At 40.7% G+C, this 14,855-nt stretch overlaps 1 protein-coding gene across 4 annotated transcripts in view; it reads right to left on the bottom strand.

Moving 5' to 3' along the window:
* The window catches only part of il1rapl1a (interleukin 1 receptor accessory protein-like 1a), a 296,141-nt gene that overhangs the window by 82,635 nt on the left and 198,651 nt on the right, over nucleotides 1-14,855 (bottom strand). For all 4 annotated transcript variants that reach the window (XM_012864423.3, XM_012864425.3, XM_036139111.1 and 1 more), the window contains exon 6: nucleotides 12,310-12,384. In XM_012864423.3, coding sequence (XP_012719877.2) covers nucleotides 12,310-12,384 — 75 coding nt within the window. The remainder of the gene's footprint in view (nucleotides 1-12,309; nucleotides 12,385-14,855) is intronic.

The following is a 14,855-nucleotide window of genomic DNA, read 5'->3' as shown; positions in this document are numbered from 1 at the left end:
AATGCGGACAGCCTCATTATAGGGGCTGCCATGAGTCGTTAAGCTCTGCCAACGTCTGCACAGGGAAAAAGAAAATGCCGTTCCTGTGGTAAGGCTACATCTAGCGTTAGATAGTAGCTGGTGTTGTGTGTCATGCATTTCAAATCCCCCAAAAAATGCCTAAAGGGGTCTAAAGAGTCACAAAAGCTCAAAATGAAGTTGGATGAGTGGACGTAATGGGGGAATTTAAAGCAATAATTTCGACTGCTGTGGAAAAGTTTCCCCCAGGTTGTAGTTTGCCCGTACATTCACGGTTGAGGTTCTGCTGTACCATGTGAGTGAGCATCGGTCTGTCGGCCGGCAGCAGGTAATGGGCAAAAAAAAAAAAGAGACTAATCCACTGTTGAGAAGTATTTTCCCCCTTACAGGTTTCTGCTGTATTTGCTTTTTTGTCACACTTTATTATTAAATCATCATACAAAGTTTAATATCAGAAAGAAACATAACCTGACATAAAGTGTTTCATAAATGCCATTGCTTACTTTGGAGATTTTTTTTAACCATTCAGACGTGTACTGGTTGGCCTGTTTCAGATCATAGACCTGCTGCAAATGAGCTTCAGCTCAAGGCAAAGAACTGACGACGGGACATCCTCCTTCAGGGTTTTCTGGTAGAGAGCAGAATTCATGGGGCCTATGAGTTACAGCACTATGTCCATGTCCTGCAGCAGAAAAGCAGTCCCAGACCATCACTGCCATCACCATGTTTGACGGTTGATGTGAGGTCTGTGGTTTTTAAATGCTGTGTTAGATTTACAGGACATAAACTTTCGAAAACGTTCCACTTTGGTCTTGTGGGTCTTCAGGATGTTTGTTGGCTAGAACGAGATGGCCATTTGGGTTATTTTCCATCAGCAGTGGGTTTTGTCATGGAACTCAACCATGGGTGCCATTTTGCCCAGTGTTCAATCATAAATGACTTTAACTGCAGAAAGTGAGGCCTGTGGTGCTTTAGATGATGTTCCTGGTTCTTCTGAGACATCCTGATAGAGTCGCTGATGCACCCTTGGAGGGATTTTGGTAGACTGGCCACTCCTGGGAAGGTTCACCACCGTTCCATGTTCTTTAGATCTGGGCATTATTTATTTTTGATCTCTTTTAGCGTACATCAAGTCGTTACACAGATTTTACTTATGTAATTTCCTGATTCCACAGGGGTGGTATTCAGCCCTGTGTGTGGCTAGTGAAAGCAAATCCAGCATTCTATATTTCTGTTGCTAAATGCTTTCTTAAGATAAAAAATGCTTTAATTGTCTGGGAGACAATTTTGGGATTAAGCTGCTCAGCTGGGAACAATGTATGTGATGAGGCTTCCCTCCACTCATTTCTCTGAAGAATCAGATGGTAGAGGCTGATGCAACAATATTTATGTGCACTCTTAATCATAAAGATATAGACTGATTATGCAGGTTTACAGTAAGAGAAGAGGTTACAGTTCGGATTGCAATAAATATGCTAAAGTGCAATTAGTATTTTCTAAATTTTTACATCATCTAAACCCCTTTCCCGAAGTCTTCATATTCTACCCAGTGCTCGACTCAAACTTTGTTCCTTATGACTGCTCCAGTAATGCTTTGCACTAATAAATGGGCTTGTATTTTACTGCAATGGCCAACACTGTGAACTCACTTGTTTGTGGGTTTAAACTGTTGACCCCATCAGTAGATTGAAAATATGTAATGCTTATCACAGAGATCAACATAAATTTAACAGCGTGCATAATACCTCTTTATGCTAATGCAGACCTACTGGAAGGCAATCCTCCAAGCGCACGCCGTAATATAAACCATTACAGATCCTTAGAGCCCGCAATTGTCTGCTTGAGCAGGACAGGAGGAGAATAAATGGGCCCAGAGAGGGGTGTCTGTCACGCAAGCAGAGACAATTATCTATATTACAGATATTTGTGCCAGCCTCAGATCAAACAGTTTGCGCAACACTAAATGAAAATGGCTGACTTGACTAAAGAGACGCATTAAGTGATAAAAAAAAAAAAAAAATACAGTGCCTTGCAAAAGTATTCACGCCCCTTGAACTTTTCCCATATTTCGTCACGTTGCAACCAGAAACTTAAATTTGTGTTATGTGACGGACCAATACAAAACAGTGGATAATCGTTTTCGCAAAATAATCATAACAGTGTGGTGCAGATTTATATTCACTGTCACCACTGTGTAACAGTGCCACAGCCGGATTATGTTATAAAAAAACAACAACATTATTTTAACCTTTAAACATCAGAGGGAGCACTGTTCAATCCATGATATAAAACAGAAATCATTTAAGACATCCGTTATCCTGCTGAGACATGACTGACAAGCCGAGCAATGCGTGCATTCATAAGAGAAGCACCCGAGAGGCCCATGGTACCTCTGGAGGAGCTGCAGAGAGGTGGGGAGTTGGAAGGACAAATATCATGCAAATGTCATGCATGTACTCTACAAATCTGTTTGTTGGTTAATAGCCTGGTCTGACCAAAATGTAAGTCTCCAAATACATAAATGCTATTTGTCGCACATCACACTGAACGTGCCATCCATGCAGTTGTTGTGCCATCAAGCCATGAGGAAAAATCAGATTGAATTGGAAACAACTGAAACAGGACTTTTACAGGAACCTAGCTGCTGAGATAAGCAGCTTTCCCTTCGAGTACTTCATCTGCTCCCAACTGGATCCCCCAAAGTGAAACAAACTGACACAGAAGCACCGACAGGTTTGCAGAGAAATAAACAGGCAAAGTTAAATGGTTTATTTAGAACTGTTTACTTAATACGTTTTCACTGTGTTTTTAAACACGTGGAGGTAACTGACATAGCTCCCGTTAGTATTTTGAAATCATGCCATGCTGATGTAATTCGAGTGTCTTTTTAAGGTTATAACAAACGTTATCTCCACAAGGGTTTTATATATTGATGTGATATTAATGTTTGTGTTATCTGGTTCATAAATGCTATTAGCTTCCTGGATAACATACAGCGTAACTACTGTTCATTTCAAACATAAGATGTTTCGTTTTGCTCCACCATCGTTCGATAGTGCTATGAGCATTTTTACCGCGTTAATATGAAACATTAATGTCGATTTAATGATGTTTTTGTATAACTTTAGGATAAACCGATTTTAGTGACTCATTGCTACACCGACCCCTAGCTTCCTAGAGGTATAATCGCATAAATAGTTCTAAAGTCTATTAATTTTATTAGGAATATCATTCTTTAAAATGTTATTTTATCAAATAATGTTTTGTTTAACTTAGGATTTGCATTGTGAACCGGTTGCAACACATACCAAATGTTCTGAATTAGTTAAGCTAATTCCATGTTCTTTAAGATGAACTTTGCTTCTTTAACTTAGATCTGCAGTAAACCTGGATTCACTGAATTATTCTAAAGATGATGATCAACCATTTTATTTTGTCCTTTTGTTTGTCTGTAAATAAATTCTTGAACTTGAAGAGAAGTTGTCACTCATTTATTTTATATGTGTGCAGAGTTTGCTGTTAAGAGAACGGCAGTGCTCGCATCATTCCTTTCAATTATTGTCCTGATATCAGTCCTTGGGCTGATATTCACCGGACAATACCTAACAGGCAGAGAGTTATTTATTAAACATTAAATTACTTAAAACAGTGTGTAATAGCACAACACAGTCAAGCATGGCAGTGGCAGCATCATGCTGTGGGGATTTGTTCTTCATCTGAGACATGGAGGCTGGTCAGAGTTTTATGTACAAAGGTAATCCTCAAACAAAAACTTTACGTTGCAGAAAAAAGATTGAGACCAAGTGGAGTTTCACCTTAAGGAAGGAAGACCCTAAATAAACATAATAATTGTCCTGCATTCTGCCTGTCATCTGCTGTTTGAAGCGTCGCCTGAGACCGGTACCGAGAGAAGAACTTGACAGCATGGAGCACAGATCCTCACACCACAACAGTCTGAGATGAGTCTTCCTCATCATCTCTCCTCTGAGCATTTCGGGACTGTCTTGCTCAGGGACTCAGACTGAACCTGAGAACTTGTGGCCTCTCCAGGACTCAAGTGAACTGCGCTGGCCACTAGGCTACTACTGCCCTAAACATGTACATCCAGAGCTAAAGTTAAAACGTTTTAGATCAAAGCATTTTCATAAAACATGTTTTCACGATCACACACCTCATAACTGTGTCAGTCGATCACATAATATCCAAATAAAACACCTTGAAGTTTGTGAAACTAAATGTAGGCTCAAACTGTTAACTGGTCATAAGGTCCTTATTTTCAAAGTGATGTGAAGGTATGAAACCATCTCATTGTTGAATTTAAGCAATGTCCAAGCATGAGACTGTTTTAGAAAAGGCTCAAACTGTTTATTTAAACATGTGAGATGGAAGAAAGGCAATGAACACTAATGGGTACTTTTAGCCACTGTACATGTCGTCGTATGAGCTACTGTCTAGGTAATAAGTGCTTGGATATAGATGTGCTTAGGCACATATTAATGTGTACAGACACACACACACACACACATATATATATATATATATATATATATATATATATATATATATATATATATATATATATATATATATATATATATATATATATGTATGTATGTATGTATGTATGTATGTATGTATGTATGTGTGTGTGCTTATGTTAATATACAGTATGTTAATGTACAGTATAATGATTTGTTTACTTAATTGTCTCTGGAGTAGTATGGATGTATAACTAATTAAGATGTTGTATAAAATACATTCACTGTTTCCCAACTGAACTTCACCTTTGTCAGCAAATGTCATAGACAGCCACATTGTCATATCTTGAGAAAATTAATGCTAAAATACTGAACAGGTGCGACACCACTGACAGTGGGCACATCTTTGTCTATATGTGCATGTAAATGTGAGAACGCCTCTGCACAGTTCAGAATAGAAGCAAACCAAAGGGGGAAAAAAACGGTCCTCCTTGTGTCGCCCATCCTGTCTGGTCCTGCTTGCTGAAATAATGGGTTTTAATACTTTTCCAGAAGAGTGCGCCCATCTGGTGGCTTTGGGGGACAGTAAAATCCACTATCAGTTACAATTATCCTATGGCCGGATAGCAATGTGCTGCAAGCGTGAGTGTGACCCATCCACCCTGAGTATTGCAGGGCTGTGCAAATATCTGCTCGGGTGATTAAGAGGGAGAGCTGGCAAGATGCTCAGAGTGGAGTGCTGCGTAAGCACGAGCCGAATCCCTCAAGCACGCTTACTGCACTGGTGCATCCATGACAAATCATCCCGAGGGAATCAACACCAAGCCAGTGACTCGATTTGTGTGTGATTCTGTTTTAAATTTGGTGCTTGAGTGTCTATAATATATACCACTTAGTGTTAGCGTGTGCATTTTGAGGGATTCCGTCAAATTTTCCACCTATGCTGGAAGACTTAAAAGTGAATTTCAGCGGTTCACCGCTGTGCAAGAGCAGGAGATTTGGAAAATGAGTAACTGGATGTCTTTTGGTTAAACTCCAGCCAACCTGCACAAAGACTACCTCGTTTTGTGAGGTAGATTGAAATATGTCAGGTCGTGACCCCGACCCCCTTGTCCTTTTTGTGACTAATTATTTCTTGCATAACACATAGCTCATGACTCCTGCAGCTTTGAGAAAGAGCAAGCACGAAACACGTTTTCAATGGCATTGGGGCTTGCTATGCAAAACACAGAAAATGTTTTGCTGAAGGAATTTGGCAGGACAAACATCAAAGGAGGCAGGGCTTCAGAAAGGAAAGGAAAAATCTGAAACAGTCCCTCTTTACAGAGAGGCAAACTCCAGCAAGTACAGCTCATTTTTTTTTTTTTTTTCAAAAAGCTGTTTAACAATTCTCTCAAACATCACCCTCTTTGTGCCGCAGCTTTTTCCTCATCTACTTCACTCTTGTTTTTGTGGTCAAATCTTTGCACCATCGTCTTTGGGCTTTTATCCAGCACACCCCTGCTGAGAGTCTTCTGTGAGAGCTTATGTAACATAAGTGTTTGATTTACATCTGCCTGCATGCGCATGTGTGTGCGTTGTGTGAAGCTGAGATGGGGGCTGTCTCAGACATGCACTGTTTGCAAGGGAAGAAGAGATAAAGTGTGTCTGTGTTTCTCGGCACTGTTGCAGATTTATCTCTCTGCTTACGGCTCAGATTTTATTGCCCATTGGTCGGCCTACGCTGTGTACCTTTTCTCTCTCTCTCTCTCTCTCTCTCTCTTTCTCTCTCTCTCTCTACTTTTCACTAACCATAAGGGACCTGCTTCTTTCTATGCACGTTCCGGCTCCTATAAATCTGCCACCCTGCTCCATTAAGCTGCTCAGGGTATGGCTCAACAAATATTAAGAAAGAGGAGAATAAATAAATACCGGCTAAAGAAAAAAATTAGAAACTCCAGTGTAGAGGGAGAGAGAGTCTGCACACAAAGTAAAGCCCTACTGTAATCTACCTCTGTGTCATGGTGCTTTGGTCCCTCTGTTGGGAGTCTGCGGGAGCTCACTGTGTAACATCACAGACTTTCTCCTCCACAGTCCCTCAAGTCTTTGCTGCTCTGTGTGCTCATGATTTATTTTTATGTTGATGGGTTTGCTAATACATTTTACAGAGCATGCATTCTATCTATCTATCTATCTATCTATCTATCTATCTATCTATCTATCTATCTATCTATCTATCTATCTATCTATCTATCTATCTATCTATCTATCTATCTATCTATCTATCTATCTATCTATCTATCTATCTATATCTATCTATCTATCTATCTATCTATCTATCTATCTATCTATCTATCTATCTATCTATCTATCTATCTATCTATCTATCATATTCTCCCTCTGCATGTGTGGTTTTTTTTCTCCCACAGTCCAAAAACATAACGGTTAGGTTAATTGCCTTTTCAAAATCACCCTTAGGTGTGAGCAGCGTTGGGAGTAATGGCGTTAGAAAATAACGGCTTTAGAAAAACTCTGGCGGTATTTTTTTCAGCGTTACTTAGAATATATCGCGGCGCATTACAACAACGAGATCAATTAAAGCGCCTTTTGTTACGAGCCCACTTTTCGCTGCGGGAGAGTCTTTTTTCTTGTGTGAAAGCAGAGGGTGGGGAGGAGCGCTAAAAATGCCGGAGGTCTTCACCATGCGTTGCACAGGCAGACGGAGGAGACCAACGGCAAGAGAAACAACCGATGCAGGAGAGTCTTGCAAATTCAAAGACAGCGTTTGGAAGCTGAAGGTCTAGGCCCTATTTTACATTCGCTATAGAAGGATAGATAAAAAATGGAGAATGAGTAGTTAATGTGGAGTGTTTTTTGGGTTTGTAATAATGGTCAGAAGTAGGTCAAAGCTTATTCTTTTTTGTGATTGTTTGTTTTAAATGATGTTTACAACTGGGTGCCTTAGTGTTGCACTTTACGTCTTGAGTAACAAACTTTTCAATATTATTCTAATTTATTTAATAGTGCCACTATTATTTGTCTATATGGGAAGTTGAACCTTCCAGGACCTTCACGTTGTCTGCTTTATCAGTTCTGAAACCAGTTTCAATGTCTTATCTCTCAGTCTTCCTTTTGTCTGATCATGAGACTTTCCCCCACAATCTGTGTATCAGTTTAACTTTATTATTGTCCCTAAAGGGAATTTTTCCTTACAGCCTGGTGAAAAACATAAAAAAACACAGACACAGTCACTCCACAACACTGGCAAATAACAGTAAAGAAAGCTCCATGGAAAATATCAGTATAAATATAAATTTGAAACGATAAAATGACAAAGCAATCACACTCAATCACATTTTCAATGTATCTGAATAATGGCCTGAGTAATAAAATAGTTTTTCCATCTGTTGGTCCTTGCTTTAGGCTGTCCAAATCTCCTTCCAGATGGTGGGAGCTCAAATTCACCATGAAGTGGGTGATAAGGAGAGTGAAGAATATATATTTGCCTTTTAGGTGACTCTGTTTAAAAAATGGTTTGATCAGGTAATTTATTACCAAATATTTTGCCAGCCACTATTCATTTTATTTTGTTTCTGTCTCCACACTGACAGGACAGATTCTTTCATGAAATTGCAGAAATTGGCCAGCTACTCTTTATACACCCCAAATTGATTTAATTTGCGGAGAAAGTACAATCTTTGACGTGCTTTTTTTGTGGACCTTGTCAAAATTTGCACTGAATGTCAGCTTCTTGTCAGTGGTAACAACCAGGTAATTATAACCCTGAACACACCCCACTGGTTCCTGCTTAATGAGAAACAAAGGCAGTGGACTAGATTTATTCCTAAAATTCATACACAAATCTTTGGTTTTGGTGACATTTAATTTTAAGTAAGAGTTGTCACCCTGCATTAAAAAACCTCCGCCACCTGACCAATTGAGACCTCCTCTTCCTGTAACAAGTTGGCAATAGCTGCGTCAACCTCAAACTTCAAAATGTGCCATCATGTTTACTGACACGTTGCTGTACAGGTTATACAATAAAGAGGAGAGAACTCATCCCAGAGGAGAACCAGAGAAGGAAAAAGCCCCATATGACCTAGAACCATTCACCCGGACATGCAGGGATCCGTCAACAAGAAAATCTGAAGCCCATCCAAAAACAACTGGACACAGGTTAAAGTCAGACAAACAATTACCAGCTAAAATGTGGGGCAGGTTTGTGTTAAAAGCAGGTGAGAAAAAAATCTAGAAACAGCAAGTGAGCATTACAACCGAGGCCATCCGTGTGTTTAAAATTTACATTAAGAAGTGTTGAGACTGCATCTTCAACCTCTCTATCTGACCTGGAGGCCATTTCCTTGGTATTTCAGGTAAAATGTGTAGATTTTGGAGCAGGTCCTTACTTCTTGGGAAGCAACCTTTTAATTCACATTGCCTTGAACATTCCCTTCATTTCCAGCTGTCTCCAGCTCATGGTAGGCTTCAGCCTTGATAGTTCTTGTGTTGTTCTCGAACATCCAAGCTAGTTTCATTTAATCTGAGACCAACAGTTCTGGAAGAACATATATCTGCATAACTTTCGCTTACATGTAATTATTTGAACTGATAATTCTGGTATCTGCACGTGTTTAGAAATGGTTCCTAAAATTCCAAAGTCCTTACACTGGCTCCCCGTAGCTCAGAGAATAGACTTTAAATTAAAGATGTAAGCAGCGTTGGTCGGCCCTTGCACCCACGCGCTGCTCGGCTTGCGTCTTGACTGCAGGACATTAGCACCTCCAAGCTTCCCTGCCTCAGGTGAGCCTGCTGGCCAGATTGTAAAATGATGCCATCCATCATTGAACAGCTGCGTTCTAAATGGGCGTGGCTAAATAGGAGCCATCACTTGGCCACACCAACCCTTTAAACAGTCATCCACGATAAAGCACACTAAACTTTGTGCAGATCTGATGATATATCAGGGAGCTATAGCAGTTTAAATATTCTGGGGGGGGGCACCATTTATCCAAACTCAAATCTGAACCACATAAGCTGTTTGCAGGTTGACAAACATCATTCATACCCAGTTTGAAACAAATCAGATTATGCATGTGTGATTTAGAGCCAAACGTATGCGAACGGTGAGCTCCAGAAATTCGCCGCTCCACCGTTTATGTTTTCATGATGTAAAACACTTTGAACTTTCTTGCTGCTGAAATGTGCTATAAATATGTGTATAGATACAAATAAAGTTGACTTTAGATCTTGAGTGGGACTTACCCATAGTATTAGTCAATTGAGCACTGTCAAACTGATGTTTTAAGTCTTCTCACTGACGAAGAGTTTATAAACCATGCATGTATTCATATTTAGGCTTGTGTGTTTAAGCCAAACCCTGTGGGAATTATAGCAACCCCACAAACAAACCTATTCACCCATTCTCCATTCAAGTTGCTTGCTCAATGATCATTTTACTCTGGAGAAAAACCTCTTAAAAAGCAACATAAGAACATTAAAAGGGCAAAATTGTTATGACAATACCCATAATCGATACGTGTGCAATTCCCCTTGCAACTGTATGTGGTTAGGTCAGCAGGTAAGTAAAACCCTCTTTGTCAAGCATCACCAATTTTAGATCCCTCTTTTGGTTCTCGTCTTGCCTGCTGTGGTTTTTCTACCCCTAAGGCTCTCTGAGATTCTGGTCGTCTTACAATCCCTCCTTTCTGCCCCAGCCATGTATTTTTACTGATATTTAGGGTTCAGTCAAGGTTACTTTTCTCCTGATCTTCACATATGCTTAGGATCATTATTCGGTTGTTGAAACCAACCGGTTTTATAGCTACAGCTGCGGGTGTTTGCTTCCAGAGTCTGCTGGTGCTTAATTTCATCCATTCTTGCTTCTCACAGTGAAACGTTCCCCTGATAAAAAGTCCACAGCATCACTGTGTAGGCCTAGTGCTTAAGAGTTTGAGAGCTTTTCTTGAGTCTTTCTCTAACAAAAATATGTATTTTCTGCTGCTTTAAAAACTCCTATCCTGTTTGGATCAGTCCCAAAGACTTAAAAAAAAAATGCTGCTTCAGAAGTTCCTTTGAGGGCTAAGGGTGGTTGGTGTAGGAATAATCAGTGACAAAGAATACTAATTACTGTTACCATTAGTCATGTAACTCTCAGAAGCACAGTTGCTGAATAAAATGAAGAAATGTAATCACAAAATCCTATAGTCAGAGATATAAGGTGATTGCTCTAACTAAATAAATAAATAACATAAAAAGTGCAGATGTTATACATTGACATGCACATTTTAACTTTTTATTTATATTGCAAAACTGAGTGTATTTTTCCATTGGCTTTTGATGCATTGTGTTCCTAAACACATTGTTAAAGGAGCTCATCACAGCTGTGAAAGGGGTAAATAAGTCAGGACTGCGTTCAAGTTTTGCATCCCCTGGTTTGCCTTAGAAATATCTGTCAGTGAGTCAAACATACAGTTCGGTAGAAAACCCTTGTTAAAAATTTGTTGACAAGATAAAAAATACTGGGATGCAATAGGTGTGCAGCAAGGTGATTGGATGAGTCTTTATCATATAAACCTTTCAGAAAGCCTCTTTTAAAATTTACATTTTAAAATCATTACTTGTATCTTTACGGTACTGAGATATCACCTCCTCTTCCAGTCATAATTACTCAGTGTACCGGAGATTTTGACCCGCTGCAACCAATACCGTTTCCACATACGAGTTCTCTTTGACCTCTGCTGCTCCAATTTGGACTGTTTCCTCATTAAAAGTATCCCCCCCCCCAAAAATACCCCAGTTTTATAAAACCCAGGAGCCATTTACTGCACACAAATGCCCAGTAGAACAGAATGACACAAGCAAACAGAAACACACAGTCACAAAGTAAAAAAAAACAATACAAAAAAAAAAAAAACCTAACAATGAGGATTTAAACAATTGTGAGACATTTCAAGGGAAAAGCCAAACATTTCCTGAATCTCTCAGTGGAATAAAGATAGAGACAAATGACACAAATAGCTTAAGGGGCCCACATTGTGCAACCTGTTCATGCATGGGTGTGAGCTGGCTGACATGTGAGGCTGTGCCTGTCAGTTTATCAACAGCAGCAATTTTTCACCCTTGATCAGCCAACCGTGGAGGCATTTCAAATGAACTACCGGCATTCCGGCGGCATCAGATTGAAGACAAAAGGCAGGCTCTCGGTGAATTATTGGGCCTTCTTTGGGCTTTGTCTTCATACCTCCCCTTTCTGTCACAAACTCTTCCAATCCTTCTCTGATTCTCCAGACCTCTCAGTCTTGTCTGATTGGCTTCACCGTGACAGACACATTACCCATTCACAGCGCGGGAAGCGCCATGTGGACAGCGGTCTGTGCCCAGAAATCAAGCAATATGCTGTCACGGGGAAAAAAACAAACAAACAAACAAACCACTCGCATACACTCTCTCTTGCATGCGTGCCCACATGGTAGTCCCACAGTGACCTCACGTCAAAAAAGACAAACAACGGCGACAGAAAGTGGCCGCCTTTCAATGTGGCGAGCCAGAGTACGGAACCCCGGCACCATATGGGCTCTTCATTGTTGACAAAACAGCCTTAGGGATAGTAGCACCCACAATTAGCATATAAAGAACCCACTTCTGCATTTTTTTCCCCCCTTTTACTATCTCCCCGGCAAATAAAAGTGCCATCGCTGATCTGTATGCAATTGCCCGGAGGTGTAGTGCAGACAATTTGTAAAGTCATCCTTTTCCTGTCATCTGGAAACAACTCAAACACCGCTGACAGCAGCTGCAAAAAGAAAAAAAAAAAAACACCGCTAGATGTTCTTACCTAGCTGCATCTCCATGTTGGTTATCTTATTTTCTGCTGGAAATAGGATCTTCGGTGGTCTGTCGGTCAGAGGAGCTGAAAGATAAGAAAACAGACACAAACTGAGAGACGCGTGAAGAACACACACATTTGTCTTTTTCCAAACACATCTGTTGCACCTTTATACCAACAGTTCAAGTTTCGTCTGGTATAGTTTTTCATTCATCTGACCTACTTTTTAATTAGCAATGCATCACTACCAAGAACATGGCACCATTTAATCTGCCTAAATGTTATGTATGTGAAGAGCCCTCATAGAGTGTACGTTCCTCGGTGAGAGGGAGCAGCTGAGGCGCTAATGATGCTAATCATCCATAGGCTGGATGTCAGATCCGCAGCTTAAAGTCTCTTCTCTGGGGAATGCCAAAACATGAAGCAGTTCCATTGTGTTAAAAGGTTCCCCTGTCATTTTGCAAAACAGTCAGTACCTATTAGGGTTAAAAACGTTCGAGCATTGTCCTGTATCTACAGAGGTAAGCGAAATAAGAGGGCAAAAGAAAAGGTGTGGGGGGGGGGGCATAATTATGCAACATAATTAGGATTGATATGATATAATAAGGGCTGCATCACATCAGGATTGTGATATTATTGAAGAATGTTGTGATGCTGATATCAATCACAGTTAAACCATATTTTCAAACCACTGAAGTCGATACTAACTGTGGACATCATTTTAGAGAAAACCTTACATTGCTTTTATAGCCCTAGGTTTAGGTACATAATAAATACAATTAATTCTTACTTCATTTTCAACGGCAGTAGGCCCATGCAACTGGTTAAATATATATGGCTCAAAAAAAAAAGTTAAAGGAAGACTTTGAAATCCCATTAGATCTCAAGTAGAAAAAACAATTATGTTGGATATCCATACTGATATAGAATGGGTCAAGTGTTAAGAAAAAAAGGATGTCCCATAATTTCATGAAAATGAACATTATCAACCCACCCAGGGCTTAATCTGAAGTCACTGGGAAAGTGGAATTAAAATATTTGATGCAACAGACTGCTCCAATTAGCTGAAATGTCATTGTGGCAACACTAAATGGTCCTCGGTAGTTTTTATGCCCCCATGGGCTTGTATGCATGCCTTACAATGTCAGGGCGCACTCCTTATGAGATGACTGATGGCGTCTTGGATATCTCCTCCAAGATCCCGACTAGTGCATCAGGGAGCTCCTGCATAATCTGAGGGCCAACTTGGTGGTGTAGGATGTTCTATTTGATTTAGATCAGGAGAGCATGGAGGCCAGTCCTTCAGGCACTACCTATACATACTTTTGCCACAACAGGCCGGGTATTATCATGCACCAGGAGGAATCCAGGACCCACTGCTCCAGTAAAGGGACAAATCATGCTGAACAGTGTTGCATTATGTTCACTGCATCTTCTCCGGACCCTTTCACCTCTGTCACATAAGCTCAGAGTGAACCTGCTTGCATCTATGAAAGGAACAGGACGCCGGTGGCAAACCTGCCACTTCCAGTGGCAAATGCCAGTCGATCTCCGCAGTGCCAGGCAGTGAGCACAGGGCCTCTTAGAGGACGTCAGGCCCTCAGGCCGCCCTCATGAAGTCTGTTTCTAATGGTTTGGTCAGACACATTCATCCCAGTGGCCGGCTGATGGTGACGTTGTAGAGCTCTGGCAGTGCGCATCCTGTTCCTCATTTCACAAAGAAACAGATACCAGTCCATCTGCTAGGTTATGGACGTCAAACGGCCCTGTCCAGCTTTCCTAGAGGAGACTGCCTGTCTCCTGGAGTCTCCTGCATGTTCTGGAGACTGTGCTGGGAGACACAGCAAATCTTTTTCCAATGGCCCATAATGAAGTGCCATCCTGGTGGAGTTGGACTGCCTGTACAACCTCTGTAGGGTCCAGGTATCGCCTCGCGCTACCAGCAGTGACACTGACCTGGTCAAATGTAGAAATACTGAAAAATCAGTAAAAAAAATAAATGAGGAAGGAAAAAATGTCTGGGCCCTCCAACTGCAAAACCATTCCTGTTTTTGAGGCGCTCTCATCATTGCCTCTTTAGTTCACCTGTTGCTAATTTCATTAATACCAGAACCGCCAACACTGGCCAAGAACTCCCTCTGCTACTGACCTGAACAGATCGATATTACAGAAGTTTGGCTGACTTGATATTACACTCTGATTAAAAGGCGTTCCTTTAACTTTGAGCAGTACGACTGACATACAGAGCGGGAATGAATGGCACTTGAAAAATAATACCCTACCACAAACTGCATCCAAGTTCTTTGGAATTTCAGCGTTGCTCACTCTAATGCAGGTTTAATGAGTGCAGTCTGGCATACTGTGCAGCTCTAATTAAGAGGTATACCATTTCCCGTTTAAAAATACAAAAACAGAAAGAGTCACATGTTCGGTACAGAGTTGCAACTTTCTGCCATTTGACAGCACCATAGCCAAATGAGGTTTCAACCTGTTTCCTAGAAACACAGACTACCTTGTCTGCAACACCGAGGTAAAGACATTTACAAGTCTGGGAC

Source organism: Fundulus heteroclitus, chromosome 7 (assembly GCF_011125445.2).
Source record: "Fundulus heteroclitus isolate FHET01 chromosome 7, MU-UCD_Fhet_4.1, whole genome shotgun sequence".
NCBI classification, from domain to species: domain Eukaryota; kingdom Metazoa; phylum Chordata; class Actinopteri; order Cyprinodontiformes; family Fundulidae; genus Fundulus; species Fundulus heteroclitus.
Note: the sequence above shows the minus strand (reverse complement) of the source record. Positions and strands in the feature narration are given on the sequence as shown.